Source organism: Plectropomus leopardus, chromosome 1, assembly GCF_026936395.1.
Source record: "Plectropomus leopardus strain MGB_pleo_1.0 chromosome 1, ASM2693639v1, whole genome shotgun sequence".
Classification (NCBI taxonomy): domain Eukaryota; kingdom Metazoa; phylum Chordata; class Actinopteri; order Perciformes; family Serranidae; genus Plectropomus; species Plectropomus leopardus.
This window is the reverse complement of record NC_142176.1, coordinates 22111622-22126618: the sequence shown is the minus strand read 5'-3', so window position 1 is coordinate 22126618 and position 14997 is coordinate 22111622. Positions and strand designations below refer to the sequence as shown.

General features: G+C 44.5%; 1 protein-coding gene across 4 annotated transcripts in view; it reads left to right on the top strand.

The window, feature by feature from the left end:
* The window catches only part of zfhx3b (zinc finger homeobox 3b), a 321985-nt gene that overhangs the window by 213994 nt on the left and 92994 nt on the right, over positions 1-14997 (top strand). For all 4 annotated transcript variants that reach the window (XM_042489953.2, XM_042490018.2, XM_042490101.2 and 1 more), the window contains 2 exons: positions 7993-10509; positions 10878-11457. In XM_042489953.2, coding sequence (XP_042345887.2) covers positions 8029-10509; positions 10878-11457 — 3061 coding nt within the window. In that variant the 5' untranslated portion in view covers positions 7993-8028. The remainder of the gene's footprint in view (positions 1-7992; positions 10510-10877; positions 11458-14997) is intronic.

Here is a 14997-nt window from a genome sequence, read left to right as displayed (position 1 = left end):
CTGCAGTGGATATTTGTCTAATTCCAGGTGCTAGTGAACCCTGTGTTTTACCAGGTGCAGAACTGGGTCATTACTAAGGTATTTGTTTTCCAGATTACACAGAAAGGCCCAGGATTATAGACATGTCATCCATGTCCCCTATCTGTCTGTCAGGGCATGGAGCCTGGATCTTTGTCCACTATATGCTCCTGTTTGCTGTCATGCCTGCTGGAGATCCCTGAGACCACGTCCCAGAGCTACCATGTTGTTCTGGGGGGCCAGATCCCCCTTCTCTGGTCTCTCTGTCAACACTGGCCTGGTATGCTGATTAGTGTCAGCTATCCTTAATGGAAGTAGAAGCAATGGTAATGACATCCCCCTGTTCACCAATTCCTCAGGGTTTGGATGGCAGGGTAAGGGAGCTGCGGTGTGGTGACTGGGTCGTGGGGCATGTGTTTGTGGTTGAGGGGGTCAAATTTAGCATCATAGCCACTTTACCGCATAGACATTGGTTGCTGGACAGCTGATGTTCTCTCCAAAACATTTACATAAAGCCCCACAATCGTGATAATAAACCGTTTTATCATTGGGCTCCCAATCAATAATGCGGCTTCTTAAGGTTTAATATTTCAATGGTATTGATCATTTTAACAACTGTGTTTGTGGTTGGCTTGCCTTAACTGCAGCGCTGAAGGAAGGTGTGTGTGCATGTGTGTGTGTGGCACCATGCAATCTTGCCTTTTAGGCAATCATTTCTTAGAACAACATAAATGAGTTCCCCGCCTACGAAAAGTAGAGTGATTCTATATTTCATGTTTTGCTCAGCTTTGCAGTCTTTTGTACATGGTGTTCTGTCCTTTACTTTCATAACAACAACATTCCCAAATAAGTTGTGGTCATTGGTTCTCTTAACCCCCCTCCACCACCCTCATCCTGTTACTATAGGACAAATGTAATGGAGTGAGTGCAAACAGAAGCTCCGAAAGCACTGTAGTTAGCAGATTTCACTTCCATCCTCTCTTGAGAGAACGTCTGCTTCCCGCAGATATAAATAGGGGCAGATTTGATAATTAGTAGAAATGAAGGTCCTGGGGCTCAAAGACTTTGATCAGCACATTTCCCCCTTGTCCCTGACCTTTCATTGGACATGTGTCTTTAGCTCTCTCTCCCTCTCTCTCTGCCTCTATATCTCAATCTCACTTTCTCTATCTCTCTATCTTCACTCTCTCTTTCCTGCTAATCTGCAAATGCAACAGAAGCGCAGTTATACATACTGACTCATACATACTGTATATCTACATGTATCTTTATGGGATTTGTTGTGTTTTACCTTGAGAAATCTTCCCAAGGATCATAATCAAGTGTGCTGTTTTCTGATTGATTGGTGCCAGACAGACCAGTGTACAAAGTATCAAGTGTTTTCTCGGCCTGTCTGCATTCCACTCTATGGGAAAGTCAGCACTGCACGCTTAAGGATGTGATCTTCCCTATTAGACTGTTGCAAATCATTCAGTATCCATGTCTGTCGGTCTAAAATTGAACAGAAATGGGGGATGTGTATCTAAATAATCTGATAAGAATTTGAAAGCTTTAAGTTATCTCTCTCTCTCTCTATCCGTCTGTCTCGCAATTACAGACGCCCCACTGTGTACGAGAGTGTACTGTGTGGGCTCTGTGCACTGGGTTGCCTGGGGGCGAATGTTAGCTTGTGCCCGATAGCCCCTCTCTGATTATACATCAATACCTTAATTCCAAGGATAATTAATGCTCTTATAAATTACAAAGCTTTCCAAACAAACCACACGGGACATAACAGGAAAATAATACAGTGCAGTCTTTCAGCATGGTTTGTAAATGAAGAAAGATAGCTTGTGGCTGCCATAATAAGAAGTAACTTTTGTGTTAATTAAAATAGCAGCTGCTTTGTTTTAGTCTTAATGTGGCATTCTTCAGAAACCTGGTTGTCATTTTCTTTTTAGTATGACTCCTCACTGCAACTTTTTCAATGCTTGATTCTTTACAAAAACAGGAATAAAAACAGTCTCTAACAGTACGCTAGAATGTATTTTGTCTGCTCTCCCTTTATCTCTTCCCCTGCACTGAGGTTTGAGTGAAATGATATGAGCCTTCTCACATTTGTACTCCTAGTATACCACACAAGCCCCCCCATGCTGCTTGCTAATTGGCGGGAGACTGGGAGCTTCCTGCTGTGTGTTCGCTGCTTCCCTTTGCTTTGCCACCCCACCAGGTCTTTCACCAACACTCTGCAGAACCCAGTAATTAACCCACAGCTAATTAACTACTTCTAATTACACCAGCACGCTGTTTCTATCACATCCTCCAAAACTGAGGAAACACTCTAGTGCCATGTGTAAATCCCCTCTAGAGGGTTTTGGAAGTTAGCTGAGCCCCAATCGGATCATTTAATCAGACTGCCCCTGTGTACGAGCTCCATACAGTTCTGCACTGTGATTTTTCTATTCTGTCTTAAATCACTTCGCTTCTGTTCTGCAATATGGAATGGATTAGCAGAATTTGATGGCGTTGCGTAAAGGGTAAAATCATTTTCAAGGTTCTATTTCAGGTCTATTAACAAAGGAGGCAATTGATACTACAAACAAATCAATTTTGCCTTTTCTGGCCAGTGTTACTAGTGCAAAATGGTTACTAAAATTGAGTGCTGTGAAACTAAAACAATCAGCACATTGCCTCCTGGGTATTTGAGTTGCTCATTGTAATCAGCAAAGATAATTTTAGCTGTAAGTGATATATTTGCTTCAACACCAGTTTAATGCATAAAATACACATACAGAACGATATTAATGAAATCCACGAGCTGCTGTCTTTTATCTCTAGCATCTAATGCTTGTAGGTTTTCACTAGCTGTAACATGACAAAAGCTGCATGCCTCAGTTCTGCTATCTCTGAGAAATACTCCCAGACATGCCAGTGACCGGCCCCCTCCACTCACACACACTCATGTAAACACACAGTACTGTTCTTCCCCGCCTCAGACTCAACACAGCCACGGCTATTTCTGTTCCACAGACTGATAGCTCCTACTGAAGATCATTGATTTTACGGGAAGCCCTGTTTACAGGCTGAGTGCCATCGACCTGAGGTGACTTTTTGCCTCCTGCAGTTGGAGCAATACTGGAGCACCCTTATGTCTGCATTAGCAGAATAGCAGACAGAATATTTACAGCACACAATAAACAACAATGCAGCACATGGTTAATTGTCTGATTAACCGTGTTGTGGATCAAAAAGAACAAGAACTCAGTGTACCTAATATAATTATAATGGTGTATTGTTTATAGCAGTTGCTGACAAACTTTTTTGGCTCACAACTCCATGAGAAAGTGACCCTGGGATAGCACTGAAAGATGATATGCATTTTTGCCTTTCAGACTCCTTGAATCAGTAAGTACGTTTAAATGCACAAAATATTCAGCTTTTTGCCCTTATTCCTAAAAAAGGCAATATTCCCACTAGGTTGTTTACATGGCTGATGAAAATGAATATTCCACAAATATTCCTGTTCACATGCAGCCATGCATACTCTGATAAACATGCCCAACTTGTCAGTTATCATGTCAAAAAATGAAAAAGTGAACAGTTGGAGATGCTTTTGCCATATTGCTCCTTTGCATTAAAATAGTTCTTTTTTTCATGTGGTGGTGGACACAGCCTTCCTCTTTCCTTTCTTCAACCATCTTCTTGAAACCATCAATGCTGTGTTATTTGCGCATATCCAAAAATCTGATGATCTTTCATAATGTTTAAAATTAGGTGTGTTTTCTCTACTAGAAATGTAGGCTTTTCTTTTGGACATGCATCTCTACTACAACCTTTCAAATTTTTGATGAGTTGATTTGTATACAATGTGTCAATAACAGCGCTCAGAGCTGACCATAAACAGGCAAGAGGACAAGTGTCACTAATTGCCGAAAAACAAGCTAAACTCTCTCGTGAAAGCAGTCTGCACACTGAAATGTAGCTTAATTACTCATTAAGTGAGTATCAGGTTATTGTATTTGAAATAGGCTAGGTTACAGTGAGATGTGGCAGAGAATAGAGTAGGTAGTAGTTGTAGTAGTAGTTGAGTGGAGAAAATGCAGAAATAGACACTTGCAGTGTAGTGTTAGAAATATTAATTCCCTCACTGTAAGAGCACAGAATAAAACCAGAATTTACCAAGCCATGTAGGGCATTAAAATTGACTTATGCTTAAGAGTGCAATGCATGCATGCCTTTATTGGTGATTAATTGGAACAAACCTGGGAGATAAACCCGGGCCTCACTCTGCCTGAGGACTACAATGGTTCCCCCATCAATGAGCATGTCCCTAGTGCAACATCAAAGGCCTTCCCCTGCTTTATCAATAAGAACCCTTCCTTCCCACATCTTCCTGTAACTTGCTTAGTGTTCACGCCATTGATTTTCCAATAAGCGCCCCTTACCCTGCGGTGGCTGGCCAGGCTCTGTGATGGCTCAGAGACCAGACACAGACAGGCAACATCACTGAGGGACAATTGAAAATCAGATCTGGTGTATTGTTAGGGGCTCCTTTAGGCGTGTTAAGAAAGGCTGTTTTTCCATTTTTAAAGAGGTGTTCCCTCACTGCTGACGTGTATGTGGATATGAGTAAGGGTCAGAGCTGCATCACACCCACAGCCCGGCAGCACTCACAGCTCGAGCTGAGTCAGAGCTAATTCCCTCAGGAAACCCTGGAGAGCAGGGTCCTCTGGAGGCAAGGCCAGGCCTTCGGGCAGGTGATCAGGCATGCTTATAATCAGATGGTTCCTTAGCCTTTAATTCCTCCCTCAGTTGGCCGGTAAATCCCACCTAATGAAAGGACCCATAACTTATAACTTATCTCATTTTCCATCCCTACCAAATGACATCCAGACCCACTCTCTGACAGTGTTCATTAGGACTGAGGCCTTTTCACAAGCTTCAACCTTATCTGCTTTGTTAGGGTGCTGGGAGGAGGTGGAGTATGACTTTTTATTGTGTTGTCGGAGGAGAGAAAGAAAGAGAGCAGGGGACCCCGCATAAAGCCTTTGAAAACAGGTGGCAGCAGGAGTGTGAGTCCTGCAGTCAGGATCTGTGCGTCGACATGCTCTCCCTCAGATCAGCTCAGGAATCCAGCCTTTTCTTCCCTCTGATTATCTCTTATTGTAAGCTAAGGCTTGTTTTGGCTGCATACAGCCTGCTTATTGTCAACTCAGTGGGCCCACATTTGAAATTACGATACAACACAAGGGCAGAGGCCATGGCAGGATCACTTGTTTTGTGAAACCAGCTCTATTGCCAGCATCTAGAAGTAAATTACAACTTTTCTGTGTATTACAGTATACAACTTTGCATAATACCACTTAGCAGTAGTCACCTTTAGTGGGCTGCTCCATCATTTTGATTTGTGGTTATTAACACAGTCAGCACACAGAGACACTGGCCTCCTCCACTTCCCCTCTTCTTCGACCGCGTCTCTTTGTCTGTCTCCCCGACTTGTTTAGTGCCTCCCAGAGATTAAAGCTTTTCCTGCTTTAAACAGGTGTCACTGAGCCAGGCAGACCTCCGAGAGACAAACAGCGTTATATCAGTTGGCCCATCTGCGACTTGCCGACTCCAGACAATCCCATTGCTCATCAGTAACCACTGCAGGTTATTGAATTACACCATCTTGATTTTAAAGGGCAATCCTGTTTTCTGTAAGCAGTGGACACACCAAGCTGGCTCAGAGCTCCAGCACTGATCAAGAGTCATCGTGTTATCCTGTCTACTGCTAATTGCTTCAGGTATCTTACAGCAGTAATAGGAACGGATGGGTACATACACTCACTACAGTGCACTGTAGCTGCTGTGTTCTAACTCAGGACCATGCAAAGATGAGAGGGGCAAACTTTAGAGGTCATTGTGAACTAACAATCTTAACTACTAGTTGTGCATGTGGGCCCAGTGTTCCCAGGCCTGGTCGAGACAGGCAGTGGAATCTGGAGGAGGGGCCGATGGAGCAGATTACAGGAACAAGGTGTGAAACACTCCATGCTCAGACAGGACACATGGAGACTTTTTCCAATGAGACAGTCCTTTTAGACAAGTCACTTTTTCTGCTCTTTTTTTTTCATTTCATTTTGTACAGTTTATCCACATGCTTTTAGTTTGAAGAATCACTGTCTGTTTGACATGTGGCATTTTTTTTTCTTCTTGCATTACTCTCACTGCCCTCAGTCCATTTGTGTGAAATGGCTGTTGAGCTCATAGCCTCTTATTAATGGAGCAGATAATAAATACAGACCAGTAGGGCTAGTATCCCCTCACTCAATATGGCAGCCTTCTCTAAATCATGTCTGGCTGTATAAAGCAATCTTGTTAATAAGCCAGCCGGTCTAATATCTTTCATTTTATATGCAAAGCGAGGTAAGGGGTCATTGGGTTAGCTTCTGTGGTGTGTAGGGAAAACAATCAGTTTGACCATACTGACAGAAAATGTGTGTCCCCGGGTATTTATGACAATAACGTCTAAATAATTTTTTCAGTCATATTGTAAATTTAACCGGAGTCATTTTTTTTTTTTTAGTATTTTGCACACAATGTGCTCTTCTGTTTATTCTGAAGTCCAAATACAGCGCAAAATGGAAGTCCATTATTTTTGGTGTTTGAGTGCATATAGACTGTAGAGGTCTCAGGTATGTTGTGTGGGAGGCGAGCTTCATCAGACATTCATGAAGAGGCAGACAGACATTATCAATCTCTCCTCTCCCTCAGTGGTTAATATGTTAGGGTGTGGGGGTAGACTCCATTCTGATCACAGCTGAAATTTGCATCCCTAAGTAAATAAGTAAATAAATCAAGTGCAAGCAGTGAATGTGCTAATCAACCGGGACATGTCGGTGAGCTTGGTGCCGGGAAACTTTGCTCATGTAATATTCAGCACTGGTGGGTTAAAGGGCAGCCCAGAGTTATTGGTTTCAGCCCGATTGCCCCCTTTAATCAATGTTGGCTGCATCCCTTTAATAAAATTATTAGCTCAGCAGTATCTTGAGCTATCATTTTATCTCTTCTGCGCTCTAAATTGCAGCCTGTGTTGGGCCTCTCAGATGCTCGGGGCATGGCCAGCTCCCGAAAGCTCAGCTCCCATTTATTATTTTAGAGGCGGAGGATGGCTGGAGTGTTTGAAACCAGGCTGAGCGTAGAGGTTATTGGATGCAAGATCTAAACACAGCTGCAGCAAAGTCCCAGCCCAGCTTATGTATTTTGGGCTCATAGAAAATACAGCCTTTTATTGCTCTTGTTAAAGTTCATACACATCTATATCAATAGTGCACATGTATTCTTCTTATATGTACACAACTTGGAGATGGAGCGATAATGGTGATACTGTTCAGAATGTCTTTTTTTAGATGCAGCTTTCCCTTTTTCTTCCCAGTTATGTAAATGTACAATGTGCTGATGGGTGGCTTCTCAGTGTCTAATTATCTCACAGGGAATCTATTTGATCCATTAAGTTAGCCTGTTTCTCCTTTTTTCTGACTGCAAGTTAATTAAAAACGGATGTAGGATTTGCAGAATATAAGATTAGGGGTGTTGTTTGGAAGGTGAAGATAAAAGATGGTACCTTCCTGATATGGCAGGAAGATGAATCATGGACGGCTTATTAGTGCTTGTCTCAGGTATTGTGTTTAAGTACCTAATCTAGCGTAATGAGCATGGTGTCATTTTTCCAATTATATCGCAGACTTTTGTCTCTCACCCAATGCGCTATACATTTGATTTTCTTCTTCTGAGGTTCTTCTTGAGGATCTTATGCATAGCGTCTCTTTCATATTTTCTGTATTAGATCTTTTCCTAATAGGCATAGTAATATTTTGAAAAATATAAACATTTGTGCAACATTGGTTTGGGAAGTTATGAGCTGTGTGGGCTTCTGTATGTGTGTCAGTGTTTACATTTAAAATGCCAAATACAACAATAACCTCTCATCTCACTCAATTTGTGTCTCTGCAGGCCTGGATGCGATGAACGCCTCATGTAGGCATCAGCATGGACAGCTGTGAGTCTCCTGTGGTTTCTGGGACAGACGATGGGCTCGGCTCCTCCCAGCAGCAGCAACCACCACAGCCCTGGAACGATCACTCTAGCTCACAGGTCCCTTGCACCAACCAGGCCCCTTCCCTGGACCCCCTGTCTCTCTCTGCTCCTTACCCTTCTCAACCCCAAAACCCCAGTGCGCCTCATGACGGGGTGAGAGAACTACAGTCCCAGCAGCAGCAGCCAAAACAGACATCACCCCAGGCCCATCGTGACAGCTCTGCCACAGGGCAGCTGCATCCCAGAAGAGACGGTCTTGAGGAAGAAGAGCAAGAGGGAGTGAGCTGTGGTGAAGAGGAAGAATCCGAGGACTTAGATGAAATGGAGATTGACAGCTGTTTCCCAAGTCTTCAGCCCTTTCCTGGGGTGCCGATGGCTTCAGGGGGAGGGGGCATGCCCGCTCTTTTGCGACATCAGCCCACACGACAGCAGGGAGCACCAGAGAGTGGGAGTGAGGAAGGAGAGGAGGAAGAGGAAGAGGAGAGTAGTGATGTGGAGAACCTGGCTGGAGAGATAGTCTACCAGCCAGACGGCTCAGCCTACATCGTAGAGAGCCTCAGTCAGTTGATCCAAAGTGGTGGGGGCATGGTACCAGGCCTGCTTCCCACAAACTCTCTCAGCAGTGGGGGAAAACCGGGGGAACCTGCTGGGACTTCATCCTCGGTCTACCCTCAGATCATCAACACGTTCCACATAGCCTCGTCCTTCGGGAAGTGGTTTGGCAATTCAGACCAAGGTTTCCCCAATACCTCAACCATGGCAGGCCTCAGCCCTGTCCTGCACAGTTTCCGTGTCTTCGATGTGCGGCACAAAAGCAACAAGGATTACCTGAACAGCGATGGGTCTGCCAAGAAGTCCTGTGTATCCAAAGATGTTCCCAACAACGTGGATTTCTCCAAATTTGATGGGCTAGCCCTGTATGGCAAGGGTAAGCCCATTCTCATGTGTTTTCTCTGCAAGTTGTCCTTTGGCTATGCGCGTTCCTTTGCCACTCATGCCGTCCATGACCACCGCATGACACTGTGTGAGGACGAGCGGCAGCTGCTAGGGGACAAGCAGGCATCTGCCATCATCCAGGGCATTGGGAAGGACAAAGAGCCCCTCATCAGTTTCCTGGAACCAAAAAATAAGAGCACTCCTCTGCCACCTACCCTGCTCCCCATTAACTCTGGTCAGAGCTTCTATGGCACATTCAGTGGTGTCCATCTGGAGCCTGGAAGCAGCAGCAGGGACAGCGAGATCCTCCTCAACAAAGACTCTGACTCTGGCCTCCAGCAACAGCAGCAGCAACAAACCCCGCTAAGCTCGGTCCTCTCTCTTGGAGGGCTGAGCATTCCCAAAGCGCCCACTCTTACCTCATCCCCAGGCTCTGCCAAAGACTCCAGTGCCCTGCCCAAACAGGGAGGGAGAACAGAGGAGCCTGCTGGGAAAGAGTTGGCATGCAAGGGAGAGGATGGGGACACTAAGGGACATGAAAACAAGGCACACCTATCGGGCCAGATGGGGGGCTCGGAAGAAGAAGAGGAACTGTTATTAGGGGAGGAGGAAGACGAGGTGGAGGCAGAAAGCACTGCAGTGGCCTGTGGTGGTAACAGTAGCAGCGGCGGGGGTGAAGCGGGGGAACCAGCTGTCTCAAACCAAAGCATTTCCAAATCTCCTTTATTAATGCCTAGTAGCGCTCTCCAGCCTTCTGCCTGCACCTCTGCGGTCAGTTCCACACTCAACAGCAAAGCCCCTGCTTCCACTTCCTCCTCTGTCAAGAAAGAGGGTTCAGCTGCAGACGGTGGGGGGAGGACCTCAGAACTCCCTCTGAGCTTTAACTGCCAGGGGCCCACTGTTCCCATGGCAATGGCGGCAGCTGCCGTCAGAAGGAGCGAGGATGACACCGCTGGCACTTCCTCCTCACCTCTGTCCTCCAATGCTGCTGCTGATGAAAGTGCCAATCGAGATAGTGCCACAGCTCCAGAACCAAATGATTGCCCGGCAGAGGGAGAGGAGGAAAACGGAGCCCTTCTGCACCATCACCACATGCACCACCATCATCATCACCTCCACCCTTCATCTCATGGCCACTCCCACCTCCCCCCAGGAGGCTCCTGTGACATGACAGGGATGGGTGAGTGTTCACAGAACCATGGGCCTGGTGGCAATGGAGGAAGTGGGGTAGAATGCCCTAAATGTGACACCGTTCTGGGTTCCTCACGATCCTTGGGTGGGCACATGACCATGATGCATTCACGCAACTCATGCAAGACACTCAAGTGTCCGAAATGCAACTGGCATTACAAGTACCAGCAGACGTTGGAGGCCCACATGAAAGAGAAGCACCCAGATTCTGGAGGTTCCTGTGCATACTGCAGCAGTGGTCAGAGCCACCCTCGTCTGGCTCGTGGAGAAAGTTATACCTGTGGATACAAGCCCTTCCGGTGTGAGGTATGCAGCAAAAAAATGTTGCTGTCTAAGAATTATAAGGTTCTATCTGCATTTTGAGCAGTCTTAAGATATTGTGCTTCAAAGTTTTACATTCCAAATACCAAAAATGATGTGAACCTTTTTGTTTTCTGAATAAAAAATTCAACAAAGCATATAAGTTAAAAAAGAAAAAAAACATACATAATGTTAATAAGTTGTCACAGATAAGAATATATGGATAACTCAATATGACAAAAATATCAGATAGAACTTGATGATGTGGCAATGCTCAACTTTTATGGGGAGGTTGCAATTAAAGATGTTTTGTGTCGTTGAGCCATTTAGGCTTGGATGCAAGATGTTAACTAATATAATCTTGTATTTTCTAGGTGTGTAACTACTCGACCACAACAAAGGGCAACCTGAGCATCCACATGCAGTCTGACAAGCACCTGAACAACATGCAGACCCTGCAGAATGGAGGCACCATTGGCTCTGCGCAGGAGCAGGTCTTTGGACATAACCCTGGAGGAGTGGTGGCTGTCCCCTCAGTGACCCAGGCCAGTAGCCATCACCCTCCGCACCACCACCCTACACAGTCCTCCACCCATATGGCTGGACCGTGTGGGGCCCCCTCCCCGACCAAGCCGAAGAGCAAACCTACTTGGCGGTGTGAGGTTTGTGACTATGAAACCAACGTGGCACGGAACCTGCGTATCCACATGACCAGTGAGAAGCACATGCACAACATGATGCTACTCCAGCAGAACGTGACTCAGATGCAGCATGGCCGACTTGGCTTGGGAGCCATGCCTTCGCCCTCTGAAGCTGAGCTCTACCAGTATTACCTGACCCAGAACATGAGCCTTCCACCAGGCCTCAAGATAGACCCAGCTGGAGCTGAGGCTCAGTTCCTGATGGGGAGCTTTCACCTGGATCCCAGCATGGCTGCCCTGGCCCCTGCACTTGGTGAGCCCTATTTTGCCTCTCTTGCTCTCAGAAATGTCCCAGTTGCCTCAAAAACAAAATGAACAGTTCAGGGGTATTACTTTAGAAAAACTAAGTCCCTTCTTTATAAATGCTTTGCTTCTCTACGTCTATGTCACACCAGTGTGTGATTTTAGATAGCATGCCATCATCACAGAATTGAAAGAGGGATGACGGGTGTGAAGTTTAACACAACAGTGTCAGCCTTGATCAGCCTCTAGTGTGACATATAACTTAAACATTGGCAGTGGTTTATAAACAACAATGGCGTTAACATGGCAATCATGTACCTTCTCTTTTATATGGCGGCTGCTCTTGTCCTCTGCTCGGAGGGCAAGGAGCTCCCGAATCAAATTGTTTTCCCAATTTTGTGGACATTTACGACCACTGCGCTTCTTCTTTGAGTTTACTGCTAACTGCTAACAGCTAACAGCTACTTTTAAAATCTCCAATGGCGAGTTGCACACATAACATGTCATCAAAATGTCACACCCGTCTTGCCCTTGGTCCCGTCCTGCCGGCTGTTTTGTCTATAAAGACATTGTTTTGGCCCTGTTCCTACCTCCTGTGGTGGATTAAAGGCAAGACAACTCTGTCCCCCATTTCTGCGATAATACCTTACATACAGAGCAGCGAGGTGTTGTGGGCTGGGTTTGAGTCCAGCCCACAACTCCTTGCTGCTTGTCATCCCCTCTCTCTCCCCCTTTAACACTATACTTGTCAAATAAAGGAAAAAGGGCCCAAAAAATCTTTAAAAACAAATCAAAAAGAGACACAGTGAAGAAGAAAAGACAAATATTGCGGGGCAAAACACCAAACGAGGGTAAATTTGGGGTTGGCTTTTTCTTTCTCTTTTGTTGGCAAGTGGTTATACAAACAGCAACTGACAATCCTGCATAAAATAAATTTATTTTGGAATCTGTTTCAGTGCCAATTGATCTTGATTCCTAATTTACACACTCTCAACAACACATAAAATGATGAGCAGAATTACCCACATACTGCCTCTCTCCACTGCTATGTGTACTAGGTATATCCCCCCTTTTTTTGTTTTGGCAGCTGCCTTTCTTTATCATACCCGCAGGTAAGGTATGTCTGCCCTACTGAACTTGACAGTAGGTGGTTTTACAAGCAGGGGGGGGTAATTCCCAGACCCTCTCTTTACATAATAATCATCTCCATGACATTAGGCCTATGCTCAATACCTTAATCTAATGTCCATAGTAATATCTACACAAGACCAGTTTGCCAATTAATTTTATCTACAAATATGCCAAAAATGTGCCCGAGTAGCATGCAAAAGCCCAGAAGTAATTCATTTTTCCTTAACAGGACATGTAAGTGACACAGTATTGACGTGATTTTGACTGAATTTTGAAGTTCAGTTTGTGATATCCACTTTTGCTCACAAAAGGTGAGTTAGAGATCCAGGCCTCTACTTTCTCTTCTCCCTGCACTCCCCCTCAGGCAGCCAGCCACAGCCTTTTTTTTATGTCATTATTCCCAAACTGCTGCTGAACTTCACCACTGGAGTTCTCCATTTTTTTCCAACTTTGTAATTGCAGCTATAAATTTTATCTTGGTCAAAGAAGGGAGGTTAGAGGGCTCAGCATGGGTAATTCAGCAGCATAGCAGAGCGTTCGGCGGGCCAGTTACAACCCCACAGTTTGTACAGACTTGTCTCCAACTGTCGCCAGTTCAAAGACACAAACAAGAATTGATTGCTGTGACTAATTCTTTTCCCCCTCTTCTGCCATCTGGTTCATTTTCCTGTGAGGTGAGTTGTAATAAGCATGTTACAAGGGAGGCAATGATGACAGTTGGGGCCCATAAAATACAGTTGTGTCATCCTCTGTCACACTTTAAGGAACTCTTAAAGCCATCGTAGGCAAACACTCTGATATTAACTCTACAGTAACTTACACAGGGCTCAGTAAATCTCTGGGAGAGAATCTGCCATCACAGGGAGACCTCAGACCAGGCAGCTGAAGTGAGAGGTGCTTTTTCATGCTCTCACTGTGGATTTTTGACTTCTGAGTGTATTGCAGAAGAGATAGATAACAAATGTTGACCTCACATGATCTCAGCCTCTTAGTAATCCTCGTTCCCTAAGACTCAGCTACTGTAGTGAAAGGAAGATATGAGCGAAGTTGCAAGAGAGTAAAAGAGAAGGGAGGAGGATGTTACTTAGCTATTAGTGCTGGAATTTGTTGTATAACGTACACTGTCAGACAGCTATTCACTTTCAGAAATAAGTTTTGGAAAATGGATAAGCAACAAAGGTAATGAGTAAAAGATGCCCTTCTGAAAACATGCAAAGCCACAAATCCGAATCTTGGTCCAATGGTGTACAACCAGAATTTAGTGAGGAACATGATCCAGACCTGTGGTAAATCATTGAATCTGTAAAGCAATGTGGCATGAGAGCCAGGTAGAAATGAGAGATGCAAGGTGCAGGAAAAGACAGGACTGGGATAGCAATTGGGCCTGTATGTGTGTGCATCTGTGTGTTTGTAAAAAGAAAAAAAAAAGAAAAAAAAGACAGAGCGTAAGAAGCCATGACTGGAGAGCTGGGTCTGTGAGTGATTTCAGAGGGCTTCTCAAAGGTCTCCCTCTCCTGGCTATAAAAACTCAGGTAATGGAGAAAAGTCCAAGAGCAGGCTGCATACTGCAGCAATAAATAAAAAAGGAGCTGCTGGAATTAATTTAGTGTAAAGCCAGGCAGGGTCAAGCCTGCATGCTCAGTCTGGGCAGTGAAAGATTAAAGATCAGCAAGCAAAGGCAAAAACTCCGGCTGCTCTTACCTCATATTTTTAGTATTAATTTTTAAAGTCAGCCTTCCCAGACATAGACATCAGTTCTGTGGTTGGTGTCATAGGATATGTGGTTGCTGTGTTTTTTTTCCCCCCTCTTCATCGTTTAGACACAGCACCAAGCAGAATTAATCTGTTGATGTAGGTGTCCATATTGATTTAGAGGCAATCTGGAGTGAAAGAAGCAGAAGAATCCAAGCAAAGTATCCAAGCTTGGATTTTTTGTTGTTTTTTTTTACATCATTATTCAGTGAATAAGGGCAATGGATTTGATTTACAGTGATGTGTGCCTGGGAACTCTTAAGTTCTTTAGTAATGATAGAATAACTTGATTTTTTTTGTAGAGCTCATGGCCTCTGGAGTTGATTTACAAGACAGGCCATGAACGTGCACCAGTCCAAACAGGGCAATGTGTGCATTCGTTCTCTGGCAGTGTTAAGTTTTGGTCCATATTGAAGAGTCCATTCTTTGTTCTTTCCCAGCTCAAAGTAAGGATAGCTATAGGCCCCTTGTATTTTATTTAATTAAAGAGGAACTACAGCCATTTTCTAAATGAAAATATGTTATTTCTATGGTCTAAGACAATCCAAAAATATTACTTAACAAGTATATGGGAACATTTTTGTTTTAGAGCTGAAAACACTACGACAGAAAGGCTCATTTTGGGTACATATATATATATAAAACTTGTGAGCAAGTTCCAGACTTT